A 13,179-nucleotide genomic window follows, 5' to 3' on the forward strand; every position below is an offset into this window, starting at 1 on the left:
AGGGAAGGAAGGGAAGGAAGGGAAGGAAGGGAAGGAAGGGAGCAAGCAGGTTCTCTGTTGGCCTTCCAGGGAGAATTCCACGGATCTTCCAACAGTGGGAGTGAACGAAATGTGGGATGTGGGAAATACACGGGCAGATTCCATGGGTGCCTTCTCCCTGCCGTGGATTCAGCTTCCCCGTCTCCACGATGGGGGGCAGGGCAACAACAGCACCCCCTTCTGCGCAGGAGGAGTGACCAGGAACACACGCAGGTCCTCAGACCCGAGCCCAGCGTGTCACAACCTCCCCCTCCACATCCGCAGTGGTCATCGTGTGCACCAGGAACACACTGGCTGTGAAACCTCCTCTCACAGGAGCAGTGAAGTCCCCTGGGCTCCGTTCCCTGGCTGGCCACAGGTCTCGCCCACTCAAGGCACATGGGTGGGAAAATTTCCTCACCACTCTTCCCGCCTTTTCTTTTTTTTTTGAGACGGAGTCTCTGTTGCCAGGCTTGACTGCAGTGGTACGATCTCAGCTCATGGCAACCTCCGCCTCCCAGGTTCAAGCAATTCTCCTGCCTCAGCCTCCTAAGTAGCTGGGATTACAGGCGTGTGGCACCATGCTTGGCTAATTTTTTTGTATTTTTAATAGAGACGGAGTTTCACCATCTTGGCCAGGCTGGTGTCAGTCTCCTGACCTCGTGATCCTCCTGCCTTAGCCTCCCAAAGTGCTGGGATTACAGGCGTGAGCCACTGCGCCTGATCCTATTTTTATTTTTCTAAAGAAATAGGGTCCCACTCCCATCACCTAAGCTGAGTACAGTGGCTCGATCACAGTTCACTGCACCCTCAACCTCCTGGGCTCCAGCGATCCGATCCTCCTACCTTGGCCTACCAAGTGGCTGGGACCACAGACAAGCACCACCATGCCCAGGTACTTTTCTGAAATTTTTTGTAGAAATGGGGTCTCCAGGCCGGGCATGGTGGCTCACACCTGTAGTCCCAGCACTTTGGGAGGCTGAGGCAGGCAGATCACTTGAGGGAAGGCATTCGAGACCAGCCTGGCCAAGATGGTGGAACCCCATCTCTACTAAAACTACAAAAATTAGCCGGGTGTGGTGGCGGGCACCTGTAATCCCAGCTACTCGGAAGGCTGAGGCACGAGAATTGCTTGAACCTGGGAGGCAGAGGTTGCAGTGAGCCTAGATAGTGCCATTGCACTCCAGTCTGGGTGACAGAGCAAGACTCAATCTCAAGGCTGGGCGCGGTAGCTCATGCCTGTAATCCCAGCACTTTGGGAGGCCGAGGCAGGGGGATCACGAGGTCAGGAGATTGAGACCATCCTGGCTAACATGGTGAAACCTCACCTCTACTAAAAAAAAAAAAAAATACAAAAAAATTAGCCTGTCATGGTGGCGGGCACTTGTAGTCCCAGCTACTAGGGAGGCTGAGATAGGAGAATGGCATGAACCTGGGAGGCGGAGCTTGCAGTGAGCTGAGATCATGCCACTGCACTCCAGCCTGGGTGACAGAGTGACACTCCGTCTTGGAAAAAAAGAAAAAAAAAAGAAAAAAAAAGAAACGGGGTCTCTACGTTGCCCAGGCTGGTCTTGAACTCCTGAGCTCAAGTGATCCTCCCACCGTGGCCTCCCGAAGCACTGGGATTGCAGGTGTGAGCCGCCGTGCCCGCCCCTCTCCTGTCTGTCCTCAGTGCCCCTCTGGGGATTTGCAGGGGACACTCTGGTCTCCCTGCAGCAGGCAGGGCTGCACTCACCACTCATCCTCGCTGGGAACGCTGCTGAGGGGCGGGTTCAGGCAGTAGATGTGGAAGGCCATGTCACACTCATCGCACATGAGCTGCTTGTCGGGGTCCTGCCGGCCCCCACACAGGTGGCACGCGCAGACCCGGCACAGTCTGTTCACGTCGTCCTTGCAGTGCTTGCAGGACGGCCCGCTCTTCCCTGGGCACGGGGCAGCAGGGTCAGCTCCGGCGGGGCCCGGCCAAGCCAGAGACAGGACAAGAGCCCCCGCCCCGTGCCCACCGCGGAAGATGGGGAAAGGCTGGCTCAGAACTCACGTCTCGTGGGGTTGTCAACCATAGGGCTCCCCTCGCCCGGACGCTCAATCTTGAAGACTTCGTCCACGAAGATGATCCGACAGTCATTCAGAGAATCATCCCTGAAAGGAATGAGGACGCTGGAACATTCTGGCTGCCTGACGCTGCCGAGGCCCCCAAATCTACTCTCAGAGCACTTGAACACCACATGTTCTCAGGATACCTGGGGCAACAGCTCCGCTACGCCCCCTAGCAATCAAAGCCGCACTCACAGAAGATGAAAATACAGAAACCAGAGTTTCGTTGCAGGATGCCCGGGGGAGGATGAGTTTGAACCTTTGGCTAAGGAGCGCCAAACCGACAAGAACGGGCAAGCAAGACTCATAATGGCGGGCCAGGCATGGTAGCTCAGACTTGTAATTCCAACACTTTGGGAGGCCGAGGCAGGCTGATCACCTGAGGTCAGGAGTTCTAGACTAGCCTGGCCAACATGGCGAAACCCCATCTCTACTAAAAATGCAAAAATTAGCTGGGCATGGTGGCGCCCACCTGTAATCCCAGCTTACCCATGAGGCTGAGGCAGGAGAATTGCTTGAACCCGGGAGGCGGAGGCTGAAGTGAGCCAAGATCGCACCATTGCACTCCAGCCTGGGTGACAGAGTGAGACACCGTCTCATCAAAAAAAAAAAAAAAAGTCTGGGCACCATGGCTCACGCCTGTAATCCCAGCACTTTGGGAGGCCGAGGTGGGTGGATCACGAGGTCAGGAGTTCGAGACTAGCATGGCCAACACAGTGAAACCCCATCTCTACTAAGAATACAAAAATCAGCCGGGCATGGTGGCGGGTGCCTGTAATCCCAGCTACTCGGGAGACTGAGGCAAGAGAATCGCTTGAACCTGGGAGGTGGAGCTTGCAGTGAGCCGAGATGATCATGCCACTGCACTCCAGCATGGGTGACAGAGCGAGACTCCGTCTCAAAAAACAAAAAAAAAAAAACACACAAAGGCAACGTTTGATCCAACGGCCTACATCGAAATACAAGAACTTCTGTGAGTGAAACTGATCCCCCAAGATCAATAATCTGACATCTTCATCAGCAACGACCGAGGGGAACAGCGTATGAACACACACTGCGTGTGTAATTCTAAACTTTCTAAAAAGCACGTTTTAGAGGTAGACATAGGTGGAAGTAATTGGAATATGTTCCATAGAACCCAGTGTAGACAGAATATTATTTCAACATGGAATGAATATGAAAATGTTATTAATGAGCTACTTTTGTACCAGAGATCTGAAAGCCCACGTGTATTTTCTTTTTTTTTTTTGAGATGGAGTCTCGCTCTGTCGCCCAGGCTGTAGTGCAGTGGCGCAATCTCAGCTCACTGCAAGCTCTGCCTCCCGGTTCACGCCATTCTCCTGCCTCAGCCTCCCGAGTAGCTGGGACCACAGATACCTGCAACCTCGCCCGGCTAGTTTTTTGTATTTTTAGTAGAGACGGGGTTTCACCGTGTTAGCCAGGATGGTCTCGATCTCCTGACCTCGTGATCCACCCGCCTCGGCCTCCCAAAGTGCTGGGATTATAGGCGTGAGCCACCGCGCCCGGCAGCCCGTGTGTATTTTATACTCACAGTACATTCCAGTTCCTCCTGGCCACATTTCAAGCACAGCACACGTGGTTCTTGGCTATGGGACACTGTGGGAACACATCGACCCACCAGCTCACAGGGAGCACAGACGCACGCAGCAAGTGACATCTCCTGGTTATCTCGACAGTCTGGATAGAGCCATTTGGGCCTCCTGGGAAAAATGACCAGGATTCCTCCACAAATGAAGTGTTAAGGAAAAGAAGGCTGAGGCAGGAGGATTGCTTCAGCCCAGGAATTCAAGACTGCAGTGAGCTATCATTGCACCACTGCACTCTGGCCTAGGTGAGAGAGCAAGACTCCGTCTCAAAAAGAAAAAAAGAAAGCCGGGCACGGTGGCTCCCAGCACTCTGGGAGTCCGAGGCAGAAGGATCACGAGGTCAGCAGATCGAGACCATCCTGGCTAACACGGTGAAACCCCATCTCTACTAAAAACACAAAGAATCAGCCGGGTGTGGTGGTGGGTTCCTGTAGTCCCAGCTACTCGGGGAGGCTGAGGCAGGAGAATGGCATGGACCTGGGAGGCGGAGCTTGCAGTGAGCCGAGATCACGCCACTGCACTCCAGCCTGGGCGACAGAGCGAGACTGTCTCAAAAAAAAAAAAAAAAAAAGAAAGAAAAGCATATTCTAAGACTGGGTTTAGTGGCTCATACCTATGATCCCAGCACGCTTTGGGAGGCTGAGACAGGAGTATCACTTGAACTCAAAAGTTTGAGACCAATCTGGGCAACATAGCCAGACCACCCCCATTGCTACTGAAAAAAAAAAATGGCCGGGTACAGTGGCTCACACCTGTAATCCCAGCACTTTGGGAGGTCGAGGCAGGTAGATGACCTAATGTCAGGAGTTCAAGACCAGCCTGGCCAACATGGTGAAACCCCTTCTCTACTGAAAATACGAAAAAAAGGCCGGGCGCGGTGGCTCAAGCCTGTAATCCCAGCACTTTGGGAGGCCGAGACGGGCGGATCACAAGGTCAGGAGATGGAGACCATCCTGGCTAACCTGGTGAAACCCCGTCTCTACTAAAAAATATAAAAAACTAGCCGGGCGAGGTGGCGGGCGCTTGTAGTCCCAGCTACTCGGGAGGCTGAGGCAGGAGAATGGCGTAAACCCGGGAGGCGGAGCTTGCAGTGAGCTGAGATCCGGCCACTGTACTCCAGCCTGGGCGACAGAGCAAGACTCCGTCTCAAAAAAAAAAAAGAAAATACAAAAAAAAAAAAAAAATGAGCCAGGTGCAGTGGTGCACGTCTGTAATCCCAGCTACTCAGGAGGCTAAGACAGGAGAATCGCTTGATCCTGGGAGACGGAAGTTGCAGTAAGCCGAGATCACACTACTGCACTCCACCATGGGTGATACAGCGAGACTTTGTCTCACCCAAAAGAAAAAAAAAATTAGCCAGGCATGGTGGTGCACAGCTATGGTCCCAGCTACTTGGAAGGCTGAGGTGGGAGGATTGCTTAAGCCTGGGAGGTTGGGGCTACAGTGAACTGACAGCTTGCCACTGCACTCCAGCCCGGGCAACAGAGCAAGACCTTATCTCAAAAAAAAAAACTGACCAAAACAAAACTGTCTCATGCCAGGTGTGGTGGCTCATGCCTATAGGCCCAGGACTTTGAGAGGCCGAGGTGGGTGGATCACCTGAGATCAGGATCGCTTGAGGGCCAGAGGTTGCAGTTAGCTGAGATCTCGCCACTGCCCTCACAGAACAAGATCTTGTCTCAAAACAAACAAACAAACCAACAAACCTATCTTATTCTTGCTGTACAAATGAATGAGCAGGGAGGGAAAGGTCTAAGATCCTAAAAAATAATAAAATTGGCAAAGACTGGCAAAAATAAAGAGAAAACACAAATTCTCAAAACCAAGAATAAAACAGGGATCTCACTAGATCCTTCAGGCATCAGAGAATAAAGAAATAATACAAAGGACTTTATGCTCAGAGAAATGTGCTCATTCCCCAAAACCCAGAAAATACTTAAGCTCAAACAGGCTGAAACAGATAGTCCAGATAGTCACATAACCATAGAAGAAATTCAGTTCATAAAACTTCCCCCAAAAGACATCTCCAGATCTCCATGGCCTCATTAAAGCTTCCCCCCTGCACCCGTCCCCTGAGACAGAGTCTTGCTCTGTCATCCAGGCTGGAGTGCAACGGCACGATCATAGCTCACTGCAACCTTCACCTCCCAGGTTCAAACAATTCTCCTGCCTCAACCTCCCAAGCAGCTGGGACTGCAGGTGCACACCACCATGCCCAGATAATGCTTGTATTTTTAGTAGAGACAGGGGTTTCACACCATGTTGGCCAGGCTGCTCTCGAACTCCTGATCTCAAGTGATCCTCCCACCTTGGCCTCTCCAAGTGCTGGAATTACAGGCATTGGCCACTGTGACCAACCCATGGTCTCATTAAAGGATTCTATCAAACCTTTAAAGGAGAATTAACGTAAATTTTACACAATCTTTTCCAGAAAACAGAAACAGGAGTAAACATTTCCCAGCTCACGTTATAAGGCCAATATTGACCAAACCAACAAAGACCATGCAAAAACAAGAAAACTGCAGACCACTGTTTCTTATTAACTTAGTCAAATAAATCCGAAACTGGCCAGGCAAAGTGGCTCACGCCTGTAATCCTAAAACTTTGAGAAGCCAAGGCAGGCGGATTACCTGAGGTCAGGAGTTCGAGATCAGCCTGGCCAACATGGAGAAACCCCACCTCTACTAAAATTACAAAAATAAACTGGGTGTGCTGGCACGCACCTGTAATCCCAGCTACTCCACAGGCTGAGGCAGAAGAATTGTTTGAATCCGGGAGGCGGAGGTTGCAGTGAGCTGAGGTCAGTCACATCACTGCACTCCAGAGCCTGGGCAACAGAGCAAGACTCTGTCTCAAAATACATATAAATCTTACACCGCAAAACATCCTGGAAACAGCTCAGATATCCAACGGGTCGTTGGAAAAAAAAAAAACAGTGGCCCATCTATACCACAGACTACTACTCAGGGATGAATGAAAAGGAATGAGCTACTGGTATGCGATAACTTCAGTTAATCCGTAATTATGCAGAGCGGGGAAAAAAAGAACCAATCCCAAAAGGTTACATACTATGTGATTCCATTTATGTAACAGGAGTCCTTATTACAAAGTTGAAATTGTAAAATCCTTGAAATTGCAAAATTGTATGAACAGAGAACAAAAGAGAGTGAGACTCCGTCTCAAACAAAAAGAAAAAATTAGTGCTTGCCAGGGGTCAGGGACCAGGTGGGGATGGGGAGGTGGGTGTGGCTATAAAAGAGGCAATGAAAGGGATTTTATGGGGAGGAAACTCACTCTTGACTATCAATGTCAATATCCCAGTTGTGGTAACACAGTGTAGTTTATTAACATAAGATGTTACCACTGGCCAGGCGCGGTGGCTCAAGCCTGTAATCCCAGCACTTTGGGAAGCCGAGACGGGCGGATCACGAGGTCAGGAGATCGAGACTATCCTGGCTAACACTTTGAAACTCCGTCTCTACCAAAAAAATACAAAACACTAGCCGGATGAGGTGGCGGGCACCTGTAGTCCCAGCTACTCGGGAGGCTGAGGCAGGAGAATGGTGTAAACCCGGGAGGCAGAGCTTGCAGTGAGCTGAGATCTGGCCACTGTACTCCAGCCTGGGCGACAGAGCCAGACTCCGTCTCAAAAACAAAAAAAAAAAATGTTACCTTTGGGGGAAATTGAATAAAGGGTACGCGGCTTTTTTTTTTTTTTTTTTTTTTTTCTCTCTCACCTGCTGTTGCCCAGGCTGGAGGGCAGTGGTGTGATCATAGCTCACTGCAGCCTCAACCTCCCAGGCTCCAATGATGCTCCCACCTCAGTCTCCCAAAGTGCTGGGAAGACAGGCGTGAGCCACTGCGCCTAGCCGTCTCTACATTATAACTGCCTGTGAATCTACAATGCAAGGTAAAATTTAATGAAAAGGAACGATGACTGAATTGACCCCCACACTGCGGAGACACCAGTGCAGAAGGTGTGCATTTAGTAGTCAGCCCTGGCAAAGGCTGGTAGCTCCTAGCACTGCCCAGAGCGGGATGGGCCCCAGCCACCTGTCTGAGCCTCCCAATCCCAGAGCCCGCTCAGCCGTCTCTGCCGCCGTTCCTCGCATGTTGTCTCAGAGAACCCATCTCCCTCGTCTGTCATCTGCAGATCTGTCTCCCGCACCAGGCTGGGTGCCTCCTAAGACAGCGACTGCAGGCGCGTTTCTCTGTCTCATCTTGTATGATGCCTGACTCAGGAGTTGATGAAAGTCGAAGGTGCTAACGATGGGCACATATCACAAACTCACTGCGAGGCACGCCTCGGCTCAGCGTGACCCTCTCACTGCGTCCCTGGAAGCTCCTGTGGGGCTGGCAAGTGACAATGTCTGCCCCAGGGCCGCCTGGACTGAGCACCCCCTCCCTTTCCCGCTGTGCCTCCTTCATCCCCAGAGGGCTCGGGACACCAGCGTGAATGAATCAAAGAATCCCGAATGCCCCAATGTGTGGTTGGCCAGGCATCTTCGTTTCCCTGCCTGGTGACACCCCTTCCTCGTGACAGTCAGTGTGCAGAAAAGCAGTTTTCTTCTGCTGGGCAAGGGACTGAGGTGGAAGAAGCCTATGGGTGCTGGCTGTGCAGGTTATCCGTGCAGGTTATCCGTCTCAGAGTAAACGGACAGCAGCTGGTGTATAACTGGTGCGGATGGAGCCTAAGGTGGCCCCACAGCCCCCACCTCCTGGTAACCATGCATTTGTGGGCATTTCTCCCCATAGAAGCATGGGCAGGACTGTGACTTAAACCTAACCCATAAAAACACAGCAGAGCTGATGGACTGTCGCTCAATGCTCTATATCTCACCAGCCGACTAAGCTGAAGACCTCCCTCGCTGGCTTGACGTCAGTAGCCACATCAGAGGGGCCCACGGGGCAAGGAACTGCAGGCGGGCCCTGGGAACTGCAGGCGGCCTCCAGGAGCCAAGTTAAAAATAAATGAAGCCCCCATCCTTCAACCGCAAAGACGTGGATTATATCAGCCACCACGTGAGTTTGGAAGGGGTTGTATGAGTCTGTTCTCATGTTGTTAATAAAGACATACTAAATAATAAAGACTGGGTAATTTAGAAAGGAAAGAGGTTTAATGGACTCACAGTTCCGCATAGCTGGGGAGGCCTCACAATCATGGTGGAGGGTGAATGAGGAGCACAGGCACATCTTACATGGCAGGAAGCAAGAGAGCGTGTGTAGGGGACCTGCCCTTTATAAAACCAGATAGGCTGGGTGCAGTGGCTCAGGACTGTAATCCCAGCACTTTGGGGGGCTGAGGTGGGTGGATCACCTGAGGTCAGGAGTTCGAGACCAGCCTGGACAACATGGTGAAACTCTCTCTCCACTAAAAATACAACAATTAGCTGCACGTGGTGGTGGGCACCTGTAGTCCCAGCTACTTGGGAGGCTGAGGCAGGAGGATCCCTTGAACCCAGGAGGTGGAGGTTGCAGTGAGCAGAGATCATGCCACTGCATTCCAGCCTGGGCAACAAGAACAAGACTCCGTCTCAAAAAAGAAAAAAAGAAAAAAATGTTAGTCACCAGCATTTAAAAATCAGATTCCATGTAACAATCCAGATAATTTGTTTCTCAGAAAATCTCGGGCTGAGAATTGCCCCTAGCAGAGAATAAATACCAATTCCACACCACACCCGAGCAATGCCACAAAGGCCCAGGCTCAGTCCAGAGGCTCCCACAGCCCTAGCCACTCTCCTCCTTCCCCTGCAGCTCACTGACCTCCCTACCGGGCCACAGATGCACCATAATGTCCCAGGACCTCTGCGCTTGCTGTACCTATACTTGGAACGCCGTTGCCAAGATGCTCGTGTTTATAGACAACATGTCATGGGCTATCACTCGGCCACTAAAAGGAAGGAAACTCCAACCAGGCTACAGCCTGATGCACCTCAAAAACATCATGCTCAGTGACGTCAGGAAACAGATGCAAAAGGACAAATCCTGTGTGATCCCATTCCTAGGAGGTCCCCTGAGTCGTCAGATTCACAGAGTTGGAAAGTAGGATGCAGGGATGTCAGGGGCTGGGGAGTAAGTGTTTCATGGGGTCAGAGTTTCAGTTTAGGAAAAGGACAAAGTGGTGGAGACAGCAGAACAACAACAGAAATGCGTTTAATGTCACTGAACTGTGCACTTAAACATGCTTCAAATGGTAAATTTTCGACCGGGCACAGTGGCTCACGCCTATAATCCCAGCACGGTGGGAGGCAGAGGCGGGCAAATCACTTGAGCTCAGGAGTTCAAGACCAGCCTGGCCAATACGGTGAAACCCAGACTCTACTAAAAAATATATATATATAAAAATTAGCCAGGCATGGTAGCACGCACCTATAATCCCACATACTTGGAAGGCTGAGGCAGGAGAATCACCTGAATCTGGGAGGCAGAGGCTGCAGTGAGCCAAGATCATGCCACTATACCCCAGCCTGGGCGACAGAGGGAGACTCTGTCTTTTAAAAAAAAAAAAGAAAAGAAAAAAAAGGCCGGGCGCAGTGGCTCACGCCTGTAATCCCAGCACTTTGGGAGGCCGAGACGGGCCGATCACGAGGTCAGGAGATCGAGACCATCCTGGCTAACACGGTGAAACCCCAACTCTACTAAAAAATACAAAAAACTAGCCGGGCAAGGTCGCGGGCGCCTGTAGTCCCAGCTACTCAGGAGGCTGAGGCAGGAGAATGGTGTAAACCCGGGAGGTGGAGGTTGCAGTGAGCTGAGATCCGGCCACTGCACTCCAGCCTGGGCGACAGAGCAAGACTCCGTCTCAAAAAAAAAAGAAAAACGTACATTTTCTGTTACATCTATTTTATCTCTCACACACACACACACACACACACACACACACACGGAGGCAAGGGAGAAAGAACAGGCTCTGTAAAATTTTTCTGCAAAGGGTCAGACAGGAAAGATTTTCAGCTTTGTAGGCCACATAGTCTCTGTTGCAACTTCACAACTCTGACCTTATAACACAAAAGCAACCACAGGTAGTAAGATAAAAATGGGCGTGACTGTGTCCCAATAAAACTTTATTTGTCAAAGCAGGCAGAGGACCACAGTGGTCCCGTGGACTGCAGTTTGCTGACTCCTAAGCGGTGTGGTTTTGTGAATATGGTTATGAACAGAATGCCCCTGGAAAGTTGGTAACAGTGACATCACCAAAAAGGGGAACTGGGTGACCAGGCAGAGGAGGGGGAATCTTCATGTGTGGTCTTGGGTACTTTCTGAATTTTGACCCTGTGAATGGTACCTATTCACCAAATTTGAAACAAACAAAAGAGAAAAAGCTTGAGGCCGGGCACGGTGGCTCACGCCTGTAATCCCAACACTTTGGGAGGAGGAGGCGGACGGACCACGAGGTCAAGAGATCAAGACCATCCTGGTTAACACGGTGAAACCTCGTCTCTACTAAAAATACAAAAATGAGCCAGGCATGGTGGCAGGCGCCTGTAGTCCCAGCTACTCGGGAGTCTGCTGCAGGAGAATGGCCTGAACCTAGGAGGAGGAGCTTGCAGTGAGCTGAGATTGTGCCACTGCGCTCCAGCCTGGGCGACAGAGTGAGACTCCGCCTCAAAAAAACACAACCACCACCACCAAAAAAAAAGAGAAAAAGGAAGCTTGACAACTCTGCCTGTCAGGGCCTGGCAGTCAGAGACGGTTCCGCGGGCAGAGGCACTCAGGGGAGCAAGGTGGTCGGTCTTAGAAAGATGCTTAGCAGGGAGCAAGAGCAGACCCCAGAGGGGAGGCAGGAAAGCCAGGCCGGAGCACACACAGCGCTGGCTGGACGGCTTCAGAGCCAGTCCGGGGGCCCCGGGAGGGGCTGGGTGGCTGGGAAGGGAGGAAAGGAGAGAGGGAGGACTCGCCCCAGGATGCGAGGCTCACCCGAGCACCACGTTGGCGTAGAGTTCCCGCGCCGTCCTGGTCTCACGCTTCCTGGAGATCTCCGCATCGTACCAGAAGCCACGCTCCTTGGGGTTGTCGGGGTTGTAGTTGAGCATGACCACCTGGCCCACCTCCAGGTCCTGCCACTTGATGATGGTGCGGGCGCGCGCTCGGACGTCCCTGGAGTTCATCTGGACCACGCCGTTCTCCGGGTAGCTGGGAGGAAAGCCCGGGCCTTAGACACCGTGGTAAGACCAAACCTCGTTCCCTCCATGGGAAACAAGCCGAAGTGGAGGCGGCCCCTCCCAACAGTGTGCAGAGACCTCCCCCCCCCCGTGTGCCGGGGCCCCCCCCCCCCCGCGACAGTGTGCAGTGGCCCCCCTCCCCCGCGACAGTGTGCAGCGGCCCCTCCTGACAGGCTTATTTGCTGGTGTTGAGAACACACAGGTATATTAAGGTAGATTACAGGCCGGGCGCGGTGGCTCAAGCCTGTAATCCCAGCACTGTGGGAGGCCGAGACGGGCGGATCACGAGGTCAGGAGATGGAGACCATCCTGGCTAACACGGTGAAACCCCGTCTCTACTAAAAAATACAAAAAAACTAGCCGGGCGAGGTAGCGTGCGCCTGTACTCCCAGCTACTCGGGAGGCTGACACACGAGAATGGCGTAAACCCGGGAGGCGGAGCTTGCAGTGAGCTGAGATCCGGCCACTGCACTCCAGCCCGGGCGACAGAGCAAGACTCCCTCTCAAAAAATAAAAAAAATAAAAAAAATAAAAAAGGTCCATTACGGGTACAGAATTATTTATGGGTTGCCCGTGTTCCCTGCAAAAAGAGATGTTCAAACGCTGATCCCTAGTACCCACCAATAGTTCTGTCTTTGGAAATAGGGTCTTTGTAGATAGAACCTTTGCAGATGAAATCTTATTAAGTAAGATGAGATCACACTGCAGTAGGGTGGGCCCCAATCCAACAGAACTGGTGTCTTTAGAACAAGAGGAGAGGCCGGGCGTGGTGGCTCAAGCCTGTTATCTCAGCACTTTGGGAGGCAGAAGTGGGCAGATCACCTGAGGTCAGGAGTTCAAGACCAGCCTGACCAACATGGTGAAACCCTGTCTCTACTAAAACCACAAAAATTAGCCAGGCATGGCCCAGCGCAGTGGCTCACACCTGTAATCCCAGTACTTTGGGAGGCTGAGGTGGGCAGATCACCTGAGGTCGGGAGTTTGAGACCAGCCAACATGGAGAAACCCCATCTCTACTAAAAATACAAAATTAGGCCGGGCGCCATGGCTCAAGCCTGTAATCCCAGCACTTTGGGAGGCTGAGACGGGTGGATCATGAAGTCAGGAGATCAAGACCACCCTGGCTAACATGGTGAAACCCCGTATCTACTAAAAAATACAAAACACTAGCCGGGCGAGGTGGCAGGTGCCTGTAGTCCCAGCTACTCGGGAGGCTGAGGCGGAAGAATGGGGTAAACCCAGGAGGTGGAGCTTGCAGTGAGCTGAGATCCGGCCACTGCACTCCAGCCTGGGCAACA

The 13,179-nt window shown here is 52.0% G+C and overlaps 1 protein-coding gene across 6 annotated transcripts in view; it reads right to left on the reverse strand.

Moving 5' to 3' along the window:
* Positions 1-13,179, reverse strand: part of UHRF1 (ubiquitin like with PHD and ring finger domains 1) — a 67,217-nt gene that overhangs the window by 26,421 nt on the left and 27,617 nt on the right. For all 6 annotated transcript variants that reach the window (XM_026455521.1, XM_026455522.2, XM_026455524.2 and 3 more), the window contains 3 exons: positions 11,637-11,852; positions 2,057-2,157; positions 1,754-1,940 (listed from right to left, as the gene is read on the reverse strand). In XM_026455521.1, coding sequence (XP_026311306.1) covers positions 1,754-1,940; positions 2,057-2,157; positions 11,637-11,852 — 504 coding nt within the window. The remainder of the gene's footprint in view (positions 1-1,753; positions 1,941-2,056; positions 2,158-11,636; positions 11,853-13,179) is intronic.

The sequence above is a fragment of the Piliocolobus tephrosceles genome, chromosome 21 (genome assembly GCF_002776525.5).
Source record: "Piliocolobus tephrosceles isolate RC106 chromosome 21, ASM277652v3, whole genome shotgun sequence".
NCBI classification, from domain to species: Eukaryota; Metazoa; Chordata; class Mammalia; order Primates; family Cercopithecidae; genus Piliocolobus; species Piliocolobus tephrosceles.